This window comes from Cetorhinus maximus, chromosome 6 (assembly GCF_964194155.1).
Source record: "Cetorhinus maximus chromosome 6, sCetMax3.hap1.1, whole genome shotgun sequence".
Classification (NCBI taxonomy): domain Eukaryota; kingdom Metazoa; phylum Chordata; class Chondrichthyes; order Lamniformes; family Cetorhinidae; genus Cetorhinus; species Cetorhinus maximus.
In genome coordinates this window covers 7,510,872-7,530,553 of record NC_135884.1, presented here as the reverse complement: position 1 = coordinate 7,530,553, position 19,682 = coordinate 7,510,872, and the positions used below count along the sequence as shown (strand labels likewise).

Here is a 19,682-nt window from a genome sequence, read left to right as displayed (position 1 = left end):
TGCATAGCGCTTCCTGGCAGAAGTCACGCTGGGCGGGCCTTAATTGGCCCCGCCCACATAAAATGGCGGGTCGCCCCAATTTGGGGGCGCCGATCGGAGGCGTGCACTTTCCCATGACGGGGTGGGGGGACATTTTTTCCCCACGTCCCCAGAGCATCAGCCTGGGCCTCCGGATTACTAGTCCAGTGCGATTACCACTACACCACCATCTCCCCAATGCTTCGGAAAAAAAATACACGGCAATTATTATTGAAAAAAATTGTTCTAAAGTGGTTTAACAACATTGTCCCTGTTTTTTCTCTTTAGGTCTAAGCATACGGGTTCAACATGCCTTTGGATAAACAGCAAGACGAGAACAATTCAGAAAGAAAAGGTACAGTAAGATGACTGAATGTACAAAGTTTATTGGCATCTCTCACAGTTTTGGGTTTGAATTGGTGCCTGAACAATTGAATCCTAAAGGAAATATAAAAAGGAGCTAAAATGAATAAGCACCAATGCTTTTTTTTTTGGAACCACAGGTCTGATTGAAGACTTGTTTATGCACTGGGAATTTTCTTTGGGGGTTTCCCCATTTGGCTGCACCAATAAAAAGTTTAACCCTGCATCAGAAATATTTTCTTCCTTTCTTTTTCAGATTTGTCCAACCTTGTAACAGACCAACAGTTGATGCAACTAGCCGGGAAACTGGGGAACAACTGGCAGAGCTTAGCGATTGAGCATCTGGGCTTTCAGGGAAATGAAGTTGAGAACTTTTATTCCGATGGGATCAATAACCAAAATAGAGCATTTAAAATGTTAAGGGCTTGGAAATGTCGAGAAAAATGCCTGACAGTCATAAGCCTGATCCATATTCTTGATAGAGCCAATATTGATCCCGACGCTTGGGCCTTTCTTGATCATAACGGCAATAATTTCAATGGTAAGTCTTCTTCCATGAGAATACTGAGCCTCCTGAATGATTGGTGCTCAGACATGTCAAGAGAGCTGATCCTCTACCTATAGGCCCTCACCTCCTTCCAGCTGGACCTCAGTCCTATCTGCCCTGTGGAGGGGCATGCAGTAGAGGAGGGTGCAGCAGGTGCTGCTGCTGGAATAGTTGACGGTGGTTGTGGCCTCTGCTCTTGACCCTCAGGGGTGCAAGATGGAGCTACCATGCCATGGTTAAAAGCTGACAGCAGGGATGTGCAGCTGAAGGTGAGTGAGGTGCAAGGCAGGTGAAGTGTCCTCCAACAAGTTTGCTAACACCTGTCAAGCAGCGAAAGCACTCTCTAAGAGAAGAATTGAGCAGCAGTCTCCCAATGACTATGGCTGGATCTCTTCAGTTTCACTGATCAAAGCCTCCCCAGCCTGTCAGTTTCATTGAAGAAGCTCTTCCCAATGTGAACTCCTCTTGGCACAAAATTAGCACCAATTGCCACAGAACTGGTAATTTTCGAGTGGCACAGATGAGTCTGGCTCTGTGAAGTGCTATGGGAAACCTCTGAAAAACATTACCTGTTTCTTTATTAATGCCAGCACTTTCTTTAATATAACCGAGAAACTTCATACAACACAACTTCATACAAACATACGGAAATGATGGCCAGCAAATAGCAGCTAGTCCATCAAGCCTGTCCACATTCATAATGATAGGACCATCGTGGCCAGATCATTGTTTAAACTCATGTCCCTGGACCTCCCCAATCTGTCAAACTGGAAACATCTATCTATAGGCATGCTTTCCAGTCCTTTCATCACTTTATAAACCTCTATCAGGTCTCCCCTATTCTACACTCCTCGACAATAAATGGGGGGGAGAATGGCGGTGTAATGGTAACATCACTGGCCTAGTGATCCAGACACCTAGATGAATGCTTTGGGGATATGGTTTCAAATCCCATCAGGCCAGCTAGTGGAGTTTAGAGGCAGGGATTTTCCACACCTGCTGGCGTCAGGTGGGTTTCTTGGCATGAACAGACAATATGGTAAGAAAGCCAAAAATTGGTTTCATGACATTGCAAAACAAGTTTGTGATAGTCTGCTTTACCTGCCAATGGCAGGCTGTGTTTCCAGCCATTGGATGTCAGGGTCCTCATTGTAATACATCTGCATATCATTATAAGCGCAGCCTGCACCATTGAACCTGGGGGGCACTGCAGTCCTTTTGCCTTTCGGGGCCATGTCTTCTTTGCAGCAGCCCTGGGCTGGAAGCACTGAGAGGTGTCCGCGCGACTGTACTTTAAATATGGCGCCCGGCATGCTGAAGCGGCGAGGTGATGGTGTGGCAGACGAGTGAGAGCCCGCCCCACCGTGAAAACAGCGTGCTCCCTGGGAATGCATAATTAACGTGGCGGGTTTGAGACGATACGGTGTGAAAAGCCGTCATTGCGTCTACCGCACTTATGCAAATCTGGGACCATTCCGCCCAAAGTTTCTGCTTCATTCTGGAATTAAAGGCTCCCCTCTGTAATGTGACACGTGAAACTGTTATCGATTATTGTAAAAACCCAACTGTTTCACTTAATGTCCTTTAAGGAAGGAAATCTGCCATCCTTACCTGGTCTGGCCTACATGTGACTCCAGGTCCACAGCCATGTGGTCGACTCTTAATGGTCCTCTGCAAGGCACTCAATTCAAGGGCAATTAGGGATGGGCAGCAGATGCTGGCTTTGCCAGCGGCACCAACATCCCATGACAAAATAAATTAAATACACCCAGTTCCTTAAGCCTAACCAGGTAACTAAGGGTCTGTACGCTTGAACTTTCAGAGAATTTGACCGTTAATAAAAACTCTTTTGTCCTCAGATTTGAGATGCAAATGTTGTCAAGAAATAATGAATTGCCATTGCAAATGTAATCTTGCTGAAGGTAAGAACCTATTAGCTTATGTTTGTGTTCTCTTAGCTTTATCCATAATTTATTCAGATTTTTCGTAAGGATATACAGTTAAACCTTCATCCCAACCCCCGCCCCCAAAAAAATAATGGAGGGCACACACCCCATCCCTCTTGCTTAGTAAGAATTGGTAGATAATTGAGGCCCCGCCTCCACCCCCCACCCACCCATCCAACAAAATGTTATTCTAACAATTATGGTACAGTGATACCATAGGCAAGAAAATGAATGCACAATATTACAAATATCATCAATCAATGTTATTTATTTCAAGCTTTATCAGACAGTGGGCTTCAATCATGTCATACAAGAGAAGATTGGTGTTAGTGGACTGGGCAATCAGCTGCAAAGCTTTGTCCTACAAAAATTCTGGGAGAGACTTTAGAGCGAAGGATGAAAGTTTCATTCCATATCATTGTCGAGGACAAAATTAATTCTCACATGGAGAAGCACGGGTTAATAAGGGACAACAGAACGATTAAAGGCAAATCACTTCTGACGAACTTGATTGAGTTCTTTGATGAAATAATAAAATGGGTTGATGAAGGTAGTGCAGTCGATGTCGGTCATATTCTCGATTTTCAAAGGGATTGGATAATACACCAAATAGCCAAATTAATCGGAGAACTAGAAGGACACAGGATTACAGGGACGCGGGCAACTTGGGTACATATTTGGTAAGTGTTAGGAGGCAGAGAGCAGTGGTGAATGGATGTTTTTCTGATTGGGGAGTATTGTGCAGTAGGGACCACAGAGATTGGTATTGGGACCATTGTTTTTCTTGCTATGTATAACCGGCCTGCTCTCGAAAGGGCATAGGAAGTAAAACTTTGATGGTGTGGAATATGTAAAACTTGGCAGATGTAGTAAACAACGATGATAATAGCATGGACGGACACATGGGGCAGAATTTTATGGCCCCAGCTTGGCGGGGGTGTGGCCATAAAATGTGGCGAGCAGTTCAAAAGTCCATGGACTTCGGTGGGACTGTAAAACCCAGTAGATTAATTTAATATGAGCAAGTGTGACGTCATTCGTTTTGCGGGGAACAACATAGAGAGACAGTATCATCTAAATGGCACCTGGGCGTGCATATTCACAAATCTGGTTTGATTTTGTGCTGTGCATTTACATTTCTGGAGCGACAATTTGTGGTCTGGAAGCACAGATTAGAAACTTGAATGTAGAGGTCAATGGGCCTCACAGGATTTCTCTTTCATTACAATTAGTGGATGGAAAATGTTGCAGAATGCTGTTGCGCCCCACACCCAAATTACTGAGATGTGCTCCTAAGTAGGATAAGTAAAGTTACAACTGCCATTATTTTGATGATATATTAGCATAGATAGATACAAACAAAAAAACTGCAGACGCTGGAAATCGGCATAGATTTCCAGCATAGATAGAGGATTGGCTTGCTAGCAGGAAACAGAGAGTTGATCTAAATGGATCATTTTCAGGATGGCAAATGTAATGAGTGGACTGCCGCAGGGTTTGTGTTGGAGCCTCAACCATTTATGATCTATATCAATGACTTGCATTATTTTGATGAAAAAACGTCATCGATAACATTTAACTTCTTTTTGTCCCTCAGAAATGACGTTCTCTAACCCGAATGACGATGGATATAGTAAGTAGCAAACCGGCTGGGAACATCTGTTATTTGCTTGCTTAGATGGCGCTGTGTTTTTTTACCTTACAAAAAGCACCAACCAGATAAAACAACTTTCTCATTCCAGGAATCAGCATAATGACCCTTCTCAGAACTGCTTCCAATGCAAGTATATCCCTCCTTAAATAAGGAGATCAAACTTTACACAGTACTGTAGGTGTGGTCTCACCAATGTGCTGTGCAGCAAAACTACCCTACTTTTAATTTCCACCCCTTTGCAATAGAGCCGACATTCCATTTGCCTTCCTCATTCCTTGTTCTACCTGCATGCTCACCTTTTGTGATTTATGTCCAAGGACACCCAGATCCCTCTGCACTGCAGCATTCTGTAGTCTCTTTCCATTTAAATATGATTCTATTTTTCAATCTTCCTGTTAGAGTGGATGCCTCACATTTTCCCACATTATACTCCATCTGCCATATTTTTGCCCATTCACTTAACCTATCTATATCCCTTTGCAGACTTTTTGTATCCTCCTCACAACTTGCTTTCCTAACTATCTTTGTATCATCAGAAAATTTGGCTACACTGTAGTCAGTCCCTTCATCCAAGTCATTGATATAGATCGTAAATGGTTGAGGCCCCAACACCAACCCTGTGGCACTCCACTCATTATATTTGCCAACCTGAAAATGATCCATTTAGATCAACTCTCTGTTTCCTGCTAGTAAGCCAATCCTCTATCTATGCTAATATATCATTCCCAACACCACAAACTCTTATCTTGTAACTTTTTATGTGGCACCTTATCAAATTGAATTTGAATGATTGTATTATGATTTTCTAAATGACCTGCTACTACCTCCTTAATAATGGATTCTAGAATTTTCCTAAGGACAGATGTTAAGCTAACTGGCCTATAGTTTCCAGCTTTTCAGTCTCTCTCCTTTCTTGAATACATGTGTTACATTTGCAGTTTTCCAATCCAGAATCGAGGGAATTTTGGAAGATTACAGCCAATGCATCTACTATCTCCGTAGCCACTTCCTTTAAGACCCTAGGATGCAGGCCTCGGGTCCAGGCACCTTTAGTCCATTAGTTTTCCTAGTACCTCCTCTAGCAATTGTGATCGTTTTAAGTTCCTTCCTCCTCCCTTTTGCCCCCTGCTTTTCTACTATTCTTGGGAGGCTTTCCGTGTCTCTTGGTGTGAGGACAGATACAAAATACTTGTTCAAAGTCTCTGCCATTCCCTTGTTTCCCATTAATAATTCCCCAGTCTCATCCTCCACACTCACTTTTGTAACTTTTCCTTTTTATATACTTATAGTGGCTTTTACAGTCTGTTTTCATATTTCTTGCTAGTTTTTTTTCCCATACTCTAATTTCTCCCTCTACTTTTTCTTAGTTGTCCTTTGCTGGTTTCTAAAATATTCTTAATCTTCCAGTATACCATTAATCTTTGTAGAATTGTACATCTTATTTTTCAATTTAATACCATCCTTAACTTCCATAGTTAGCACGGATGGTGCATCCTTCTCGTAGAGTCTTTCTTTCTTAATGCAATATATCCTTATTGAGAATAATAACACATCTCCTTAAATACCTGTCACTGCTTCTCTGCTGTCTTGCCTTTTTAACCTAGCTTCCCAATCCACTTTAGCCTACTTTGTCTTCATAACCCTGTAATTGCCTTTATTTAAGTTTAAGGCTCTAATTTCAGACCTACATTTCTCGCCCTCAAACTAAATATAAAATTCTATCATGATCGCTCTTATCAACAGGATCTTTTATTATAAAGTAATTTATTTATCCTGTCTCATTACGCATTACCAGCCTAGAATAGCCTGTTCCCTGCTTAATTCCAAAACGTATTTTTCTAACTGTCCTGAATACACTCTATGAACTCATTCTCCAGGCTCCCTTTGTCAATTTGATTCCTCCAAACCTATATGAAGATTAAAAACATCCATGATTATTGCAGTGCCTTTCTTACAAGCCCCCATTATTTCTTGATTTATATTCTGTCCTACAGTGTAGCTCCTGCCAGGAGCCTATAAACTACTCCCACCAATGCCTTCTTCCCTTTACTATTTCTTATCTCCATTCAAACTGATTTGACATCTTGATCCTCCGTACCAAGATCCTCTCTCACTACTGTGCTGATCTCATCCCTTATTAACAGAGCTAATCCACCTCCTTTTCCTTTCTTCCTGTCCTTTTGAAATGTCAAATACCCTTGAATATTCAGGTCCCAGTCATGGTCACTTTGCAACCGTGTCTCTGTAATGGCTACCATATCATACTATTTATTTCTATTTGTGCTAACAATTAAACCATCTAGTTTCAAATGCTGCGTGCTTCAGAAAAACAGCCTTTAATTCTGTCTTTTGACCATTTTTCCCTACTCTGACCTTATTTGCTGGTTCTCTCTTATGATTGTACACTCTGTTCCTTGCTATTATAATCTGGTTATCATTAATCACATCACTACCCTTTACTATTTCCTCATCACTACCCTTTACTCTTCAACTTTCCAAACCTCTGCTTATGTGAACCCTTCTCTCCCACCCTACCCCCCCGCCAACCACACTATTTAGTTTACAACCCTCTCTACAACCCTAATTATACGATTTGCCAGTACACTGATCCCGGCACAGTTCAGGTGAAGACTGTCCCATCAATATAGCTCCCCCTTTTTTCAGTACTGGCGCCAGTGCCCCATGAATTGAAACCCATTTCTCCCACACCACCCTTTGAGCCACATACTCAACTCTCTGATCTTACTTACCCTATGCCAATTTGCTTGTGGCTCACGTAGTAATCCAGAGATTATTACAATTGGGGTTCTGCTTCGTAATTTAGCCCATAGCTGCTCACAAAGAGAACCTCTTTCTTAGTTCTACCTGTGTTGTTGGTACCCAGTTAGACCACAACAAATGGATCCTTCCTCTCCCACTCCAAGTTCCTCTCCAGTCCCTAGAAATGCCCCGACCCCTGACACAGCCTTCGGGGCCACACTCCCATGGCTGCAGAGAATAGTACCTATCCCCCGAACTATACTGTCTCCTACTACAACTCATTCCTTTTCACCCTCTCTACTTGAATGACCCCCTGCACCATGGTGCCATGGCCAGTTTGCTCAATCTCCCTGCAGCTGCACTCGTCCACACAAGCTGCAGGAACATCAAACCTGTTGGACAATTGCTAGGGCTGGTGCTCCTCTATTGCTACCTTCTGGATCCTCATACCTGCCTCACTGACAGTCACACCCTCCTCTCCCTGACCACGGACCAAATCTGCAGTTCCTAACCTAAGGGGTGTGACTGCCTCCTGGAGCAAAGTGTCCAGGTAACTTCTGCCTCCTCTCAGACTCCAGCTCATCAACTCCGAGTCAAAGTCCTTTGAGCTGCAGATAATTACTGCAGATGTGGTTTCCGTGGATTACAAAAGTGCCCACCAGCTCCCACGTGCTACAGCTGCAACACATCACCCTGCCTTGCCATCTTTATTTTATTTTATTTAACTAATTAGGTTCCAAGTTTAGAAATATTACTCAATGACTTTCTGTAGCTGTGTAATGGAGTTTAACTAGTTATGCCATAAATTTAATGCACTACTCATATTTCCCCAGTACCAGTTTAAACTACTGTTGCCTTTTAGAGAAAGAAAATAAACTGAAAACTCACCAATCACCTACCTGATCACCTAATTAATGCCCCTGAGGCTCATGTCTCAGGTCTCACCATCTTTGGCTCCCTCCCTTGGAGCTCATCTTTGTAAAAGAGCACACAGCACTGCTTCCCTCACTGCATCAAATTCCCTCACTCAACAAATTCCCAGAATTAAACACTCAGCCTCCCTGCACTCAGGCAAAGCTGCACTTTTGTGGTCAGAAGGCCCTATAGCTGGTGACTAAGTGTTACCATCTCCACCTCACTCTCCTCATGGCAGGCTTTGCCAGGAGTTAGGTCTACGCTGCGAAAAGTGCTTAGAAAGCAGAATGCTGCCCTTTCACCCTAAGAGGGAGCGACACATCACTCAGGAACCCAGTGGAGGTCCAGAAAAGAAAATATACCCTGATTTCTAAGGATAAGAAGGGAGCGAATAAGGGGGAGCCATCTGTTGTGCAGTAATTCATGCTATTAAAGCGTCAGCTTTAGTCTTCTTTCATCCACAGATGTTCATATTAAAGTTACCATAGCTAAGGCTCTTAAGGCCCAAAAAGTAGCGGGAAAAGACATGGACAATCTATTTAAAGAAATATTCGAAACTAAAATCGGACTACACTTGAGATTTCTCGAAATTGTTAATTCCATGGAGTCTAATCTTCTGAAAATTGCAAGAGGATGTATAGAGTTCCGGCTGCAGGCACTATCGTATGCTGCTCTCCTGAATCTTAGCCTGCAGTTTGTGAAAGGAGGATCTGAAGGGATAAAGCAGCTCCGTCCTTTACACCAGAAGCTACGGGATGCGATGGGGGACGAGCTTTCACCTGGAAACATAACAACAGTGAAGCTTTCTTTCACCAACTATTTCGAAGGTGGATCTTACAGAAGTGCACTGGAATTCTTTTGTGGAGGTAGGTCCTTATGGAGGCTTGAATCACAGAAGCAAAGGAACTAAGAACTAAGAAAGGTTTAAGCTTTACAGTTTGGAAAGGTAACTCTGAGTGAGGACAGTCCATCAGCCCATTTGACCTCATCCATCTGGCTTCTAGAATATCTATTTGACATCTCCCACTCAGCTGTTTCCACCTCATCAATAGTGTTCGTTTGTGTAGCCCCCTTAACATTGCAGGCGGCTCTTCCCACATGAGAGTTAGAGGGGGGTGGGGGCTGGTAGTGGGCAGCAGAAGGGAGATGGTGGCATAGTGGTAATGTCACTGGGTTAGTAGCTCAGTGGCTAATGCTCTAGAAACATGGGTTCCAGTCCCACTGTGGCAACTAGTAGGATTTAAATTCAATTAATAAATCTGGAATTGAAAGCTAGTCTCAGTAATGGTTGCCACGTATTGATTATTACAAAACCCCACCTGGTTCACTCATGCCCTTCAGGGAACGAAATCGACCGTCCTTACTTGGTCTGGTCTACATGTGACTCCAGACCCACAGCAATGTGGTTGATTTTTAATTGTCCCCTGTGACGGTTTTGCAAGCCACTCAGTTCAAGGGCAATAAGGGATGGGGAACAAATGCTGGCCTTGCCGGCAAAGCCCACGTCCCTTGAAAGAATATCTTTAAAAAAAAACAACAGAACCAAACTAAACCTTAAAAGGGAGGTAAATGATTCAACTAGGGCTAACAATGCTGAAGAAAAGATGAGACATTTTGACAGTGTAATGAGAAGGGCCAATAAAAAGTATGAAAAAAGTCTCTCAGATAACATTAAAGGAAATAGTAAGGACTTTTATATGCATATTAAAAAATATTTAGACCAAGTGTAGGACCACTTGATGAAGGGGGAATCTGGTTGTGACTGCTGAAGGCTTCACAGAGACACAGAAAATAGACACTAAAAGATACCAGAAACGTATGGGTTAATTATGGACATGCTGGCACTCTAAGTCTCGTTGAATAGAGGTCTTTGAGGAAACACTGAGAAAGAAGGTGCAGTGGATGTTACTTATATAAATTTTCAAGAGGCGTTTAGTCAAATGCTGCATTGGGGGCTAGTTAATAAAGTGGCTGGATCTTGACTTTCTGTGATGGTGGAAAATGGGTCATGTTGAATCTGCCGCCTGTTTTCCATCTCTACTCCTGGAAATGTCACGCAAAGCCAAGATCTATGCAATGGTATAAAAGGGAATGGGACAGCGCTGAAAGGACCCTGGTTACAGGACAGGAAATAGAGGGTCGTGGTTAATTGATGTTTTTCAAACAATGAGACAATTGTAACAGCGGGTTATCTTACAATTTCCTGAACTTCATACTAAAGGAATCAGTTCTTACACTAGCTTATTAAACTCTTCTCCCTGTCCTCTCCACCCTCACCTCCAACGGCAAGTGAGAGAAGCTCATGGACTTCTTTGTCACTAAGATGAAGACAATCCATTCAGTTTTCTCTGCTACGTCCCTCCCTTCCAGTAGACCACCTGGCCAAATTTTCTTTATTGCTCCCTCCCGCCCTAGCCTTGAACTCGCATCTTTCTCTAGTTTCTCTCCTATCTCCCCTCATGCCCTTTCAGAACTCATCTTGTCTATGAGATCCTGGGCAGAATTTTGCCCTAGGTTGACAGGCGGGCCCCATCGGCTCGGCGGTGGGCGGACAGCCGATCCCTGCCTCCAAAACAGGGCCCGCTGCCATTTTGAGTGGGCGGGCCAATTAAGGCCTGCCCGACGGGAAGTGCTATGCACTTCCTATGCGGAGGGGGGAGGGATTCCCCATCTGTCAAAGTGCACTCTGTCACGCTCTGCTCCCTGAGACTAAGTGCTGTCTCAGGGAGATTAGTGACAGGTTAAAAAACTCTAAAAATAGAAAAATAAAGACATCATTAACATGTCCCCCTCATGTGACACTATCACACGAGATGGGACATGTTAATAAGAAGAACTGAAACTTTATTAAAGTTTTTAAACACGAACGTGAAACTTCGTCCCGCCAGTGGATGAGGTTTCATGTTTTTTCAGAAGCCCGCCGGGGCTCCTGGCCTGCCCGCCAGCCTTAAGGTTGGACGGGCAGGGCCTTTAATGATCTTAATTATCCTGTTGATGGCCTCAGTTGGCGGACAGCTGATTTCGCTGTCCGCCCGCCTTCCTGGATATTTAAATGGACCAAGGTGACGTCGGGGGTTCCTCCCAACATCATCCCGCCTCATTTTCCCGTCGGCGATTTGGGGGCGGGTCCCGCTCGCCGATGGGAAAATCCTGGCCCCTGTTTCTGTGATCTGATTCCTACTAAACTGCTGATCATCCTAGTTTCTCTTCTGGTCCCCATGTTAGCCTCTATGGTAAATGGTCTCTCTTAAGTGTTGTCCTCTAAATCTGCCATTATAACGCCTCTACTCAATAGACAACCCTTAACCCCTCCATCCTCGCAAACTGTGCCCCATCTCCAACCACCCTTTTCTTTCCAAGGTGCTTGAATGTGTTGCCACCCACCCAAATCTGTGGCCGTCTTTCCCGGAACTCCAAGTTCGAATCCCTCCAATTAGGTTTCTGCCCCAGGAAATGTAGCCTTGAGACATACGTGGTTAGAGGGCAGGAATAAGTACAGCAGAGCATGCTGAAGTAATTCAGTTCCCATTTGAAAGTCACACACTCTGTCCTTAGTTGTATATTTTTATCATTGAGGTGGTGAACCTGAGGATTAGGAAGATATTTGAAAATTCAACAAAGGATGACATAGAAATTGATAAAAAAGAGAAAATAGAGTGAGAGTAAACTAGCTAGAGACATAAAAAAACAGATTAATAAAGCACCAATAAACAGGTAAAAAGAAATACATTAGCAAGAATAAATGTGGGTTCCTTAGAGGCAGAGACAGGAGAAATTATAATTGGGATTGATGATAGATCGATCGATTAAGAGAGATAGATAGATGGAAAAGTAGAAATATCAGCATTCATTAAAATACAAATAAAGTATAAAATAATAAACCTGATTGCACAATTATGAACACTTTAGCTCACAAATAATTACAATACATCGCAAAATACTGGTCTCCATAATTTACAGAATTAAAATAAAGGTGTACAAGGGCAGCAGACACATGGGAACACCACCACCTGGAAGTTCCCCTCCAAGCCACTCACCATCCTGACTTGGAAATATATCAGCTGTTCCTTCACTGTCGCTGGGTCAAAATTCAGGTACTCCCTCCCTAACAGCACTGTGGGTGTACCTAAATCACATGGACAGCAGTGGTCCAAGAAGGCAGCTCACCACCACCTTCTCAAGGGCAATTAGGGATAGGCAATAAATGCTGGCCTAGGCAGCGATACCCACATCCCATGAATGAATAAAAATAAAGTCAGTTAAATCCTCAGTGATTTTCATTAAATCCTCAGTGATTTACATACTATTTATGAGTTTATGAGTCTGGGAGGAGTGTCCTCTGCAGTCACCATAGCCGTGAAGCAGCTTGGGAAGAATGTCCTCTGCAGTCATTGTCGCTGAGTGCAGAAAAACAAAGAGTGACATCACAGGAAAACCATAGGTTCATTGGTTGGTAAGTAACTGCTAGTTTGAACGACCTATTCTAAGTTGATTTGAGATTAAAGGTGACTACTGGGGCCCAGGATCGGAGGCCTAACACTTCAGCTTCAACTCAGCAGCGAGCGCGAGTTCCAGTTGATTTTAAAAAGTGTATTTTGAGTCTCTATTCTAACTTGCTTTCAGATTAAAGGTAAATAGGAGAAACATTTTACAGATTGATAAACTAAAGACCAGTAGGAAATTTAAAAACAAATTGAAAAACTAATTAAATAAAACAGAGATGCATGGCCAGGTGATGTGCTGTAGCTGCATGATGTGGGAGCTGGTGGACCCCATTGTGGTCCTTAGTGACCACATCTGTAGCAAATGTTGGTTGCTCGAGGAACTCCGGCTCAGAGTTGATGAGCTGGAGTCTGAGCTTCAGAGACTGCGACACATCAGGGAGGGGGAGAGTTACCTGGACACTGTGTTTTAGGAGACAGTCACACCCCTTAGATTAACTACCTTAAATTTAGCCAGTAGTCAGGGACAGGAGGGTGTGACTATGAGTGAGGCAGGTAGAGGGATCCAGGAAGTAGCACTGCAGGAGCATCAGCCCTTGCCCTTATCCAACAGGTTTGAGATTCTTGCTCCCTGTGTGGATGAGAGCGGGGACTGTAGGGAGGATGAGCAAACTGACCATAGCACTGTGGTACAGGGAGCCATTCAAGTGGGGGAAGAAAAGAGAAATGTAGTTGTAATCGGGGATAGTGTAGTTAGGAGAATAGATACTGTTGTCTGTAGCCAGGATCGAGAGTCCCGAAGGCTGTGTTGCCTACCTGGTGCCAGGCTTAAGGATATCTCATCTGGGTTGCAGAGGAACTTGGAGTGGGAGGGGAAAGATCCAGTTGTTGTGGTTCACATAGGTACCAACAATATAGGTAGAATGAGGAAAGAGGTTCTGCTGAGGGAATACGAGCAGCTAGGGGTTAAATTAAAAAGCAGAACCAAAAAGGTAATAATCTCCGGATTACTACCTGAGCCACAAGCTAATTGGCACAGGGTCAATAAGATTAAAGAGGTAAATGTGAGGCTCAAAGATTGGTGTGGGAGAAATGGGTTTGAATTCATGGGACATTGGCACCAGTCCTGGGGAAAGAGGGAGCTATTCCGTTCGGATGGGCTCCACTTGAATCCGGCTGGGACCAGTGTCCTGGCGAATCACATAACTAGGGTTGTAGATAGGGCTTTAAACTAAATAGTGGGGGAGAGGGTTCAGTTGCATAGAAATATAAAAAAATCAAAGTTTAAGGAGAGGGTAAGAGTGCAGGTTAGTGACGAGGCTGATTGTTACCAATAAGTGAATGGAAGGGACAGAGTGTGTGAATGCCATGTTGCACCAAAGAATCATATAAGAATAGGAAAAATTGACAATATGACAAACTTAAAGGCTTTGTATCAGAATGCATGTAGCATTCGGAATAAAACTAATGAGTTAACAGCGCAAATAGAGATAGGCTCGAGGGGCTGAATTGCCTACTCCTGCTCCTAGTTCTTATGTTCTTATGTTCCCTAGCTACATATACTATTTATGATGTTTCCTTTGTCTTAGGAATCAAGAACAAGGGGGTGGCAGTCCCTGAATAGGGGGTTGGCCATTTGGGGCTCAGGTGAAGAGCAATTGTTTCAGTCAAAGGGTTGTGAATCTTTAGAATTGTCTACCCAAGTGGGCCGTGGATGTTCAGTCGTTGAGTATATTCAAGACAGGCATCAACAGATTTTTGGATACAAAGGGAATGAAGGGATCATGTTGGAAGGTATAGTTGAGTTGGAAGAACAACCATGATCTTATTGAGTGGTGAAGCAGGCTTGAGGGACTGAACGTGACACCCCTGCTCCTAGTTCTTATGTTCTTATTGTAAACTCATGTGCTTCTTGTTTATAGTAGCCCACCCACCAGCTTTAGCTCTACACTGGGGTTGATAAACCAGAACATTTATATCAATATATTTAGAAGAGTCTGTGCTGAAAGTCTGTTCTGGATTTTCTCTGTCTCCTTTTTTTATTTTTCAGGATTTGCTATTGATGATATGCTCCCAATCATAAAAAAGCGGTTACAATTCCAGAATATTGATTATCTGTGCATTGATATGAGAACTGCACCACAGACAACCCTAAGTGATCTGAGGAGAGAATTTGTGAAGCACCGACGCAGAAAACTACATGAACTCGAAAGGAAAGTGTTAAAGGAAAAGGCACTAAGCAAAAGTGATTACAAGCTTATTAGTAAGTTAATTCATAACATTTTGAATAAACCTGACAAAGGGCATGGACAGGAACTCAGGAAGGATGAAGTTAAAGATCTACCAGGTAAGGGAAACACAGAAATTATAATTGAGATAAAGCAGCCAAATGTGAGCTAGACGGTGTTTACCTTATGAGTTGCTCTGATAAGATGCTTTAGTGTGTTAATGGTATGGTAATTATATTGTTGGGATGAACAGAAGAAGGGTATTGTTTAATTAAGTACCTTGAGCACTTATAAAGAGAGACTCATCTGGTGCGGAGTGGGTGGGGAGGGAGGAGGACCTCCTCGTAAGCCTGCCCCTGGGCTTGGCCAAGGTGGTCATCAACAGGTCCAGGCTGCAGGCAGTCGAGGGAATCGTCTGACCTGACTGTCTGCCCCCTACCACGACCATGTTTGTGGATGGGTGGCCCTGGAGAGGGAGCACATAGTGTCTACCGGTACGCTAGAGACCTTCGGCAATTAATGGGCGCTGTGGGGCCTGGGGTGCATCACCACCTTGGGGAATGATATTTTGGTTTAGTTATTCAAGTTACCTTTGACGTTTTGATTTTTGTTATAGTGCTCCACCAAGGGCTGTCATCCCCTCTCATTTATTGATTTTTGTTTTACTAAAAGAGTATAAAGAGAGACTGCTGGGACACTGGTATGGTGGATGGAATGTGGTGCTGCATTGTATAAATAAACCTATTATCAAGGAAAGGGTTGGTGTCTAGGACCTATTTAAATAATGTCCAGGTCACAGTGTTGTTACAGGTGCTGCAATCCTCCTGGGGATAGGAACTTCCTGAAAATATCTCAAAGCAAAGTGACGGCTAAGATGCTGGTGATACTTGTGTCAGCTCTGCTAACAAGGATAAAATAAAGATTTGTATTTATATAGCACTTTTCATGACACTGGGCATCTCAGAGTGCATTACAGCCAATGCAGTACATCTTGAAATGTAGTCCTTGTTGCAGTGTAGGAAACAGGGCAACCAATTTTTACACAGCAAGATTCCACAAACAACAATATTCTAATGACCAGCTCATCTGTTTTTTGTGATGTGGATTGAGGGATAACTATTGGTCAGGTCACCAGGGATAACTCACATGCTCGCCTTCAAAGTAGTGGCCATGGGATCTTTTACAATCATCAGAGAGGGTAGACGTGGAACTGGTTCAATGTTGCATCCAAAAGATGGAACCTCCAACTGTGTAGCACTCCTGCAGTACGCACTGGAGGGTCAGCCTTGATTGTTATGCTTAAGTCCTTAAGTGGGACTTGCTGGGGGCATATCGGCGGGTAAAATGACGCGCGGCGATATTTCGCTGGGCGGGCACACGATGAAATTTCATATCAATTAATTTTAACAAAATGTTTCCCTTCGCTTTCAACGAACCAGGAAACAAAGTCAAGAAAGTAAAGGAAAAAGAAAGGTATCGAGAGAAGCAGCGTGGGAAAAGTGAGAAATCAAAGACTCGGAAGAGAGAGAAAGTATCCAAAGACTTAGTGACTTCAGGAAAGAGAGTAAAAGTAATGGAAGGATTAGAGAGTCCTGGGATAAAAATGGAGAGAATCCAGGAACTTGAGATCCCAGGGAAGAAAATGATGAAAATCTGGGATGTCAAGCCGGCCGCAACGGAAATGAAGAAGGTTCAGGAATTAAAGATTCCAGGGATTGAAACACACAAGCTAGAGCCTTCTGTTGAGAAGATGCACACATCAGATCCTCATGCACAGAAGTTGGAGACAAGTTTAAATTATGAGCCTCCTTTGAAACCAAAGAACATCAGCAAAGATACTAAACAATTCGTGGGGAAGGCATCCCAGAAAATATCTTCACCAACGATGAGGAAGAAAGAGGCAAGACAGCCAAAACCCAAGAAAGAAAGCAAGCAAACAAAAGACAGCAACCAAAAAGGTAAGTCTTATCTTGCATTTCAAAGACTATTTTCATGGGGCAGAATTTTCTGCTTGACTTGCTGGGGGCGGGCCCCACATATCGGCAAGTAAAATGACGCGCGGCGATATTTCACTGGGCCCGCGATGAAGTTCGACGTGTGCCCGCCATTAATTAACAGGCTCGTTAAGGCCCTTAAATCGGGAATCGATGCCAATTTTCAGGCGCCCGTGCGATCTTCAGCTCGGCGCACGGGCGCAACGGGCAGGCGGGTAAGAGACTTTTTAATAAAGCTCATCCGCGGGCGGGATAAGAGGGCTCAGTGGGGTTATCAATCTGGTCTGTGAAGTATTTATTGCAGAAAGTTTTTTAAACTTGCCTGTGTGATCTGTAGCAGTTCAGAACGAATTCCAGCTGCTTTCTGTGTACTTTGAACCTTCAGGTCAGCACTCTGCAGTCAGGAATCTTTATCGGGCCTGCAGCTTTCCAGAGGCCTCCCTTTAGCCTGGGTATGGGTTCTGACATGTCCACTGGAGGTAGCTCCTCTGAGGAGGAAGGGAGGGCTAGAATAAGGAGGAGGCCAGGAGAGGACAATCAGCCTCCAGGGGAGCCACCTTTGGGAGTACAGGCACAGGCACAAGGGGCGCAGGGCCAAGAGGAAGTCCAAGGTAGAAGGGGCCGCAGAAGATACCACTATCCTGCTGCCAGGGTATACAGGCGGTGAATCAGCAACCTCAATATGACTGAGGTGCAGTGCCAAAGGAGGCTCTAACTTTCAAGGGAGACAGTACACTACATTTGTCAGATGATTGGCCCTGAGATCTACACCAACTGTATGGGTGGACACCCCATGCCAGTGGCTCTGAAGGTCACAGTTGCCCTCAACCTTTATGCATCTGGCTCCTTCCAGGGCTCAGTGGGTGATCTTTGTGGTGTCTCCCAATCAGCTGTCCACACTTGTGTCAAGCAGGTTACAGACGCTCTGTTCAGGTGGGCATTGACCTACATCCACGTCCGCTGTGACCAGGCAAGTCAGACACAGCGAGCTAGAGGCTTCGCGGCCATTGCTGGCTTCCCCCGTGTCCAGGGTGCTATAGACTGTACACATGTGGCCATCAAGGCACCAGCAGGTGAGCCCGGTGCCTTCATCAACAGGAAGGGCTTCTACTCCATGAACGTGCAGATAGTGTGTGATCACAGGATGCAGATTCTACAAGTCTGTGCAAGGTACCCAGGCAGCTCCCACGACGCCTACATCCTCAGACACTCCCAGGTGCCGGGGATCTTCAGTACTCCAGCCCAGCTGGATGGTTGGCTGGTGGGTGACAAGGGCTCTCCCCTCAGAAGGTGGCTCATGACGCCTCTCCGCCATCCAAGAACAGAAGCTGAGGAGCGCTACAACAGGAGCCAGGGCACCACAAGGGCTGTGGTGGAGAGAGCTATCGGTCTTCTCAAGGTGCACTTCTGATGCCTGGACCACTCAGGGGGCGCACTCCAGTATCCCCCAGATCGTGTCTCGGTGATAGTGGTTGCATGCTGCGCTCTGCACAATCTTGCGCTGGAAAGGGGGGATGCAGTGGACGATGAAGATGTTGACGCAGTAGATCCAGCTGCACACGATGAGGTTGAGGAGGCACAGGGAAATGATGTGGGGTGAAACGCTGACCCGCTACACCAAGGAGGCAGGGACACCCGGGAAACTTTAATCCAATGAGCCTTCAGCTAGCTCCACACACATGGATCTGGAGGACCAGCCTTGCCTGGTGCTTCCATAGTCGGCACTTAAGTGTTACATCTGCCACTTCATCTGCTTCAACTAAGGGCTGTCATCCCCTCTCATGTATTGATTTTTGTTTTACTAAAAGAGTATAAAGAGAGACTGCTGGGACACTGGTGTGGTGGATAGAACGTGGTGCTGCATTGTATAAATAAACCTATTATCAAGGAAAGGATTGGTGTCTAGGACCCATTTAAATAATGTCCAGGTCACAGTGCTGTTGCAGGTGCTGCAATCCTCCTGGGGATAGGAACTTTGTGAAAATATCTCAAAGCAAAGTGATGGCTACGATGCTGGTGATACTTGTGTCAGCTCTGCTAACAAGGATAAAATAAAGATTTGTATTTATATAGCACTTTTCATGACACTGGGCATCTCAGAGTGCATTACAGCCAATGCAGTGCTTCTTGAAATGTAGTCCTTGTTGCAGTGTAGGAAATAGGGCAACCAATTTTTACACAGCAAGATTCCACAAACAACAATATTCTAATGACCAGATAATCTGTTTTTTGTGATGTGGATTGAGGGATAACTATTGGCCAGGTCACCAGGGATAACACACATGCTCGCCTTCAAAATAGTGGCCATGGGATCTTTTACAATCATCAGAGAGGGTAGACGTGGAACTGGTTCAATGTTGCATCCAAAAGATGGAACCTCCAACTGTGTAGCACTCCTGCAGTACTGCACTGGAGGGTCAGCCTTGATTGTTATGTTTAAGTCCTTAAGTGGGACTTGAAGCCAGTGCCTTATGACTAGGAGGAGAAAGTACTACCAACTCAACCGCAGTTAATGTTACACAGAAACATAGAAAATAGGAGCAGGAGTAGGCCATTCAGCCCCTCGAGCCAGCTCCACCATGATCATGGCTGATCCTCTGCATCACCGCCATCCTCCCACACTCTCCCGGTATCCCTTGGTGCCTATAGTGTCCACAAATCTATCTATTTCCTTCTTAAATATATTCAGTGAATTGGCCACCTCAGTCTCTGTGGTAGAGAATTCCACAGGTTTACCACCTTCTGAATGAAGAAATTTCTCCTCAACTAAGTCCTAAATGGCCTATCCTGTATCCTAAGACAGTGACCCCTTCTT

At 44.3% G+C, this 19,682-nt stretch overlaps 1 protein-coding gene across 1 annotated transcript in view; it reads left to right on the top strand.

The window, feature by feature from the left end:
* LOC144681501 (uncharacterized) overlaps positions 1 to 19,682 on the top strand; it is a 57,433-nt gene that overhangs the window by 13,404 nt on the left and 24,347 nt on the right. The window contains exons 4-10 of the mRNA XM_078543133.1: positions 307 to 373; positions 638 to 922; positions 2,788 to 2,850; positions 4,472 to 4,507; positions 8,668 to 9,069; positions 14,696 to 14,992; positions 16,313 to 16,831. Of these exons, the coding sequence (XP_078399259.1) occupies positions 328 to 373; positions 638 to 922; positions 2,788 to 2,850; positions 4,472 to 4,507; positions 8,668 to 9,069; positions 14,696 to 14,992; positions 16,313 to 16,831 (1,648 nt within the window). The 5' untranslated portion in view covers positions 307 to 327. The remainder of the gene's footprint in view (positions 1 to 306; positions 374 to 637; positions 923 to 2,787; positions 2,851 to 4,471; positions 4,508 to 8,667; positions 9,070 to 14,695; positions 14,993 to 16,312; positions 16,832 to 19,682) is intronic.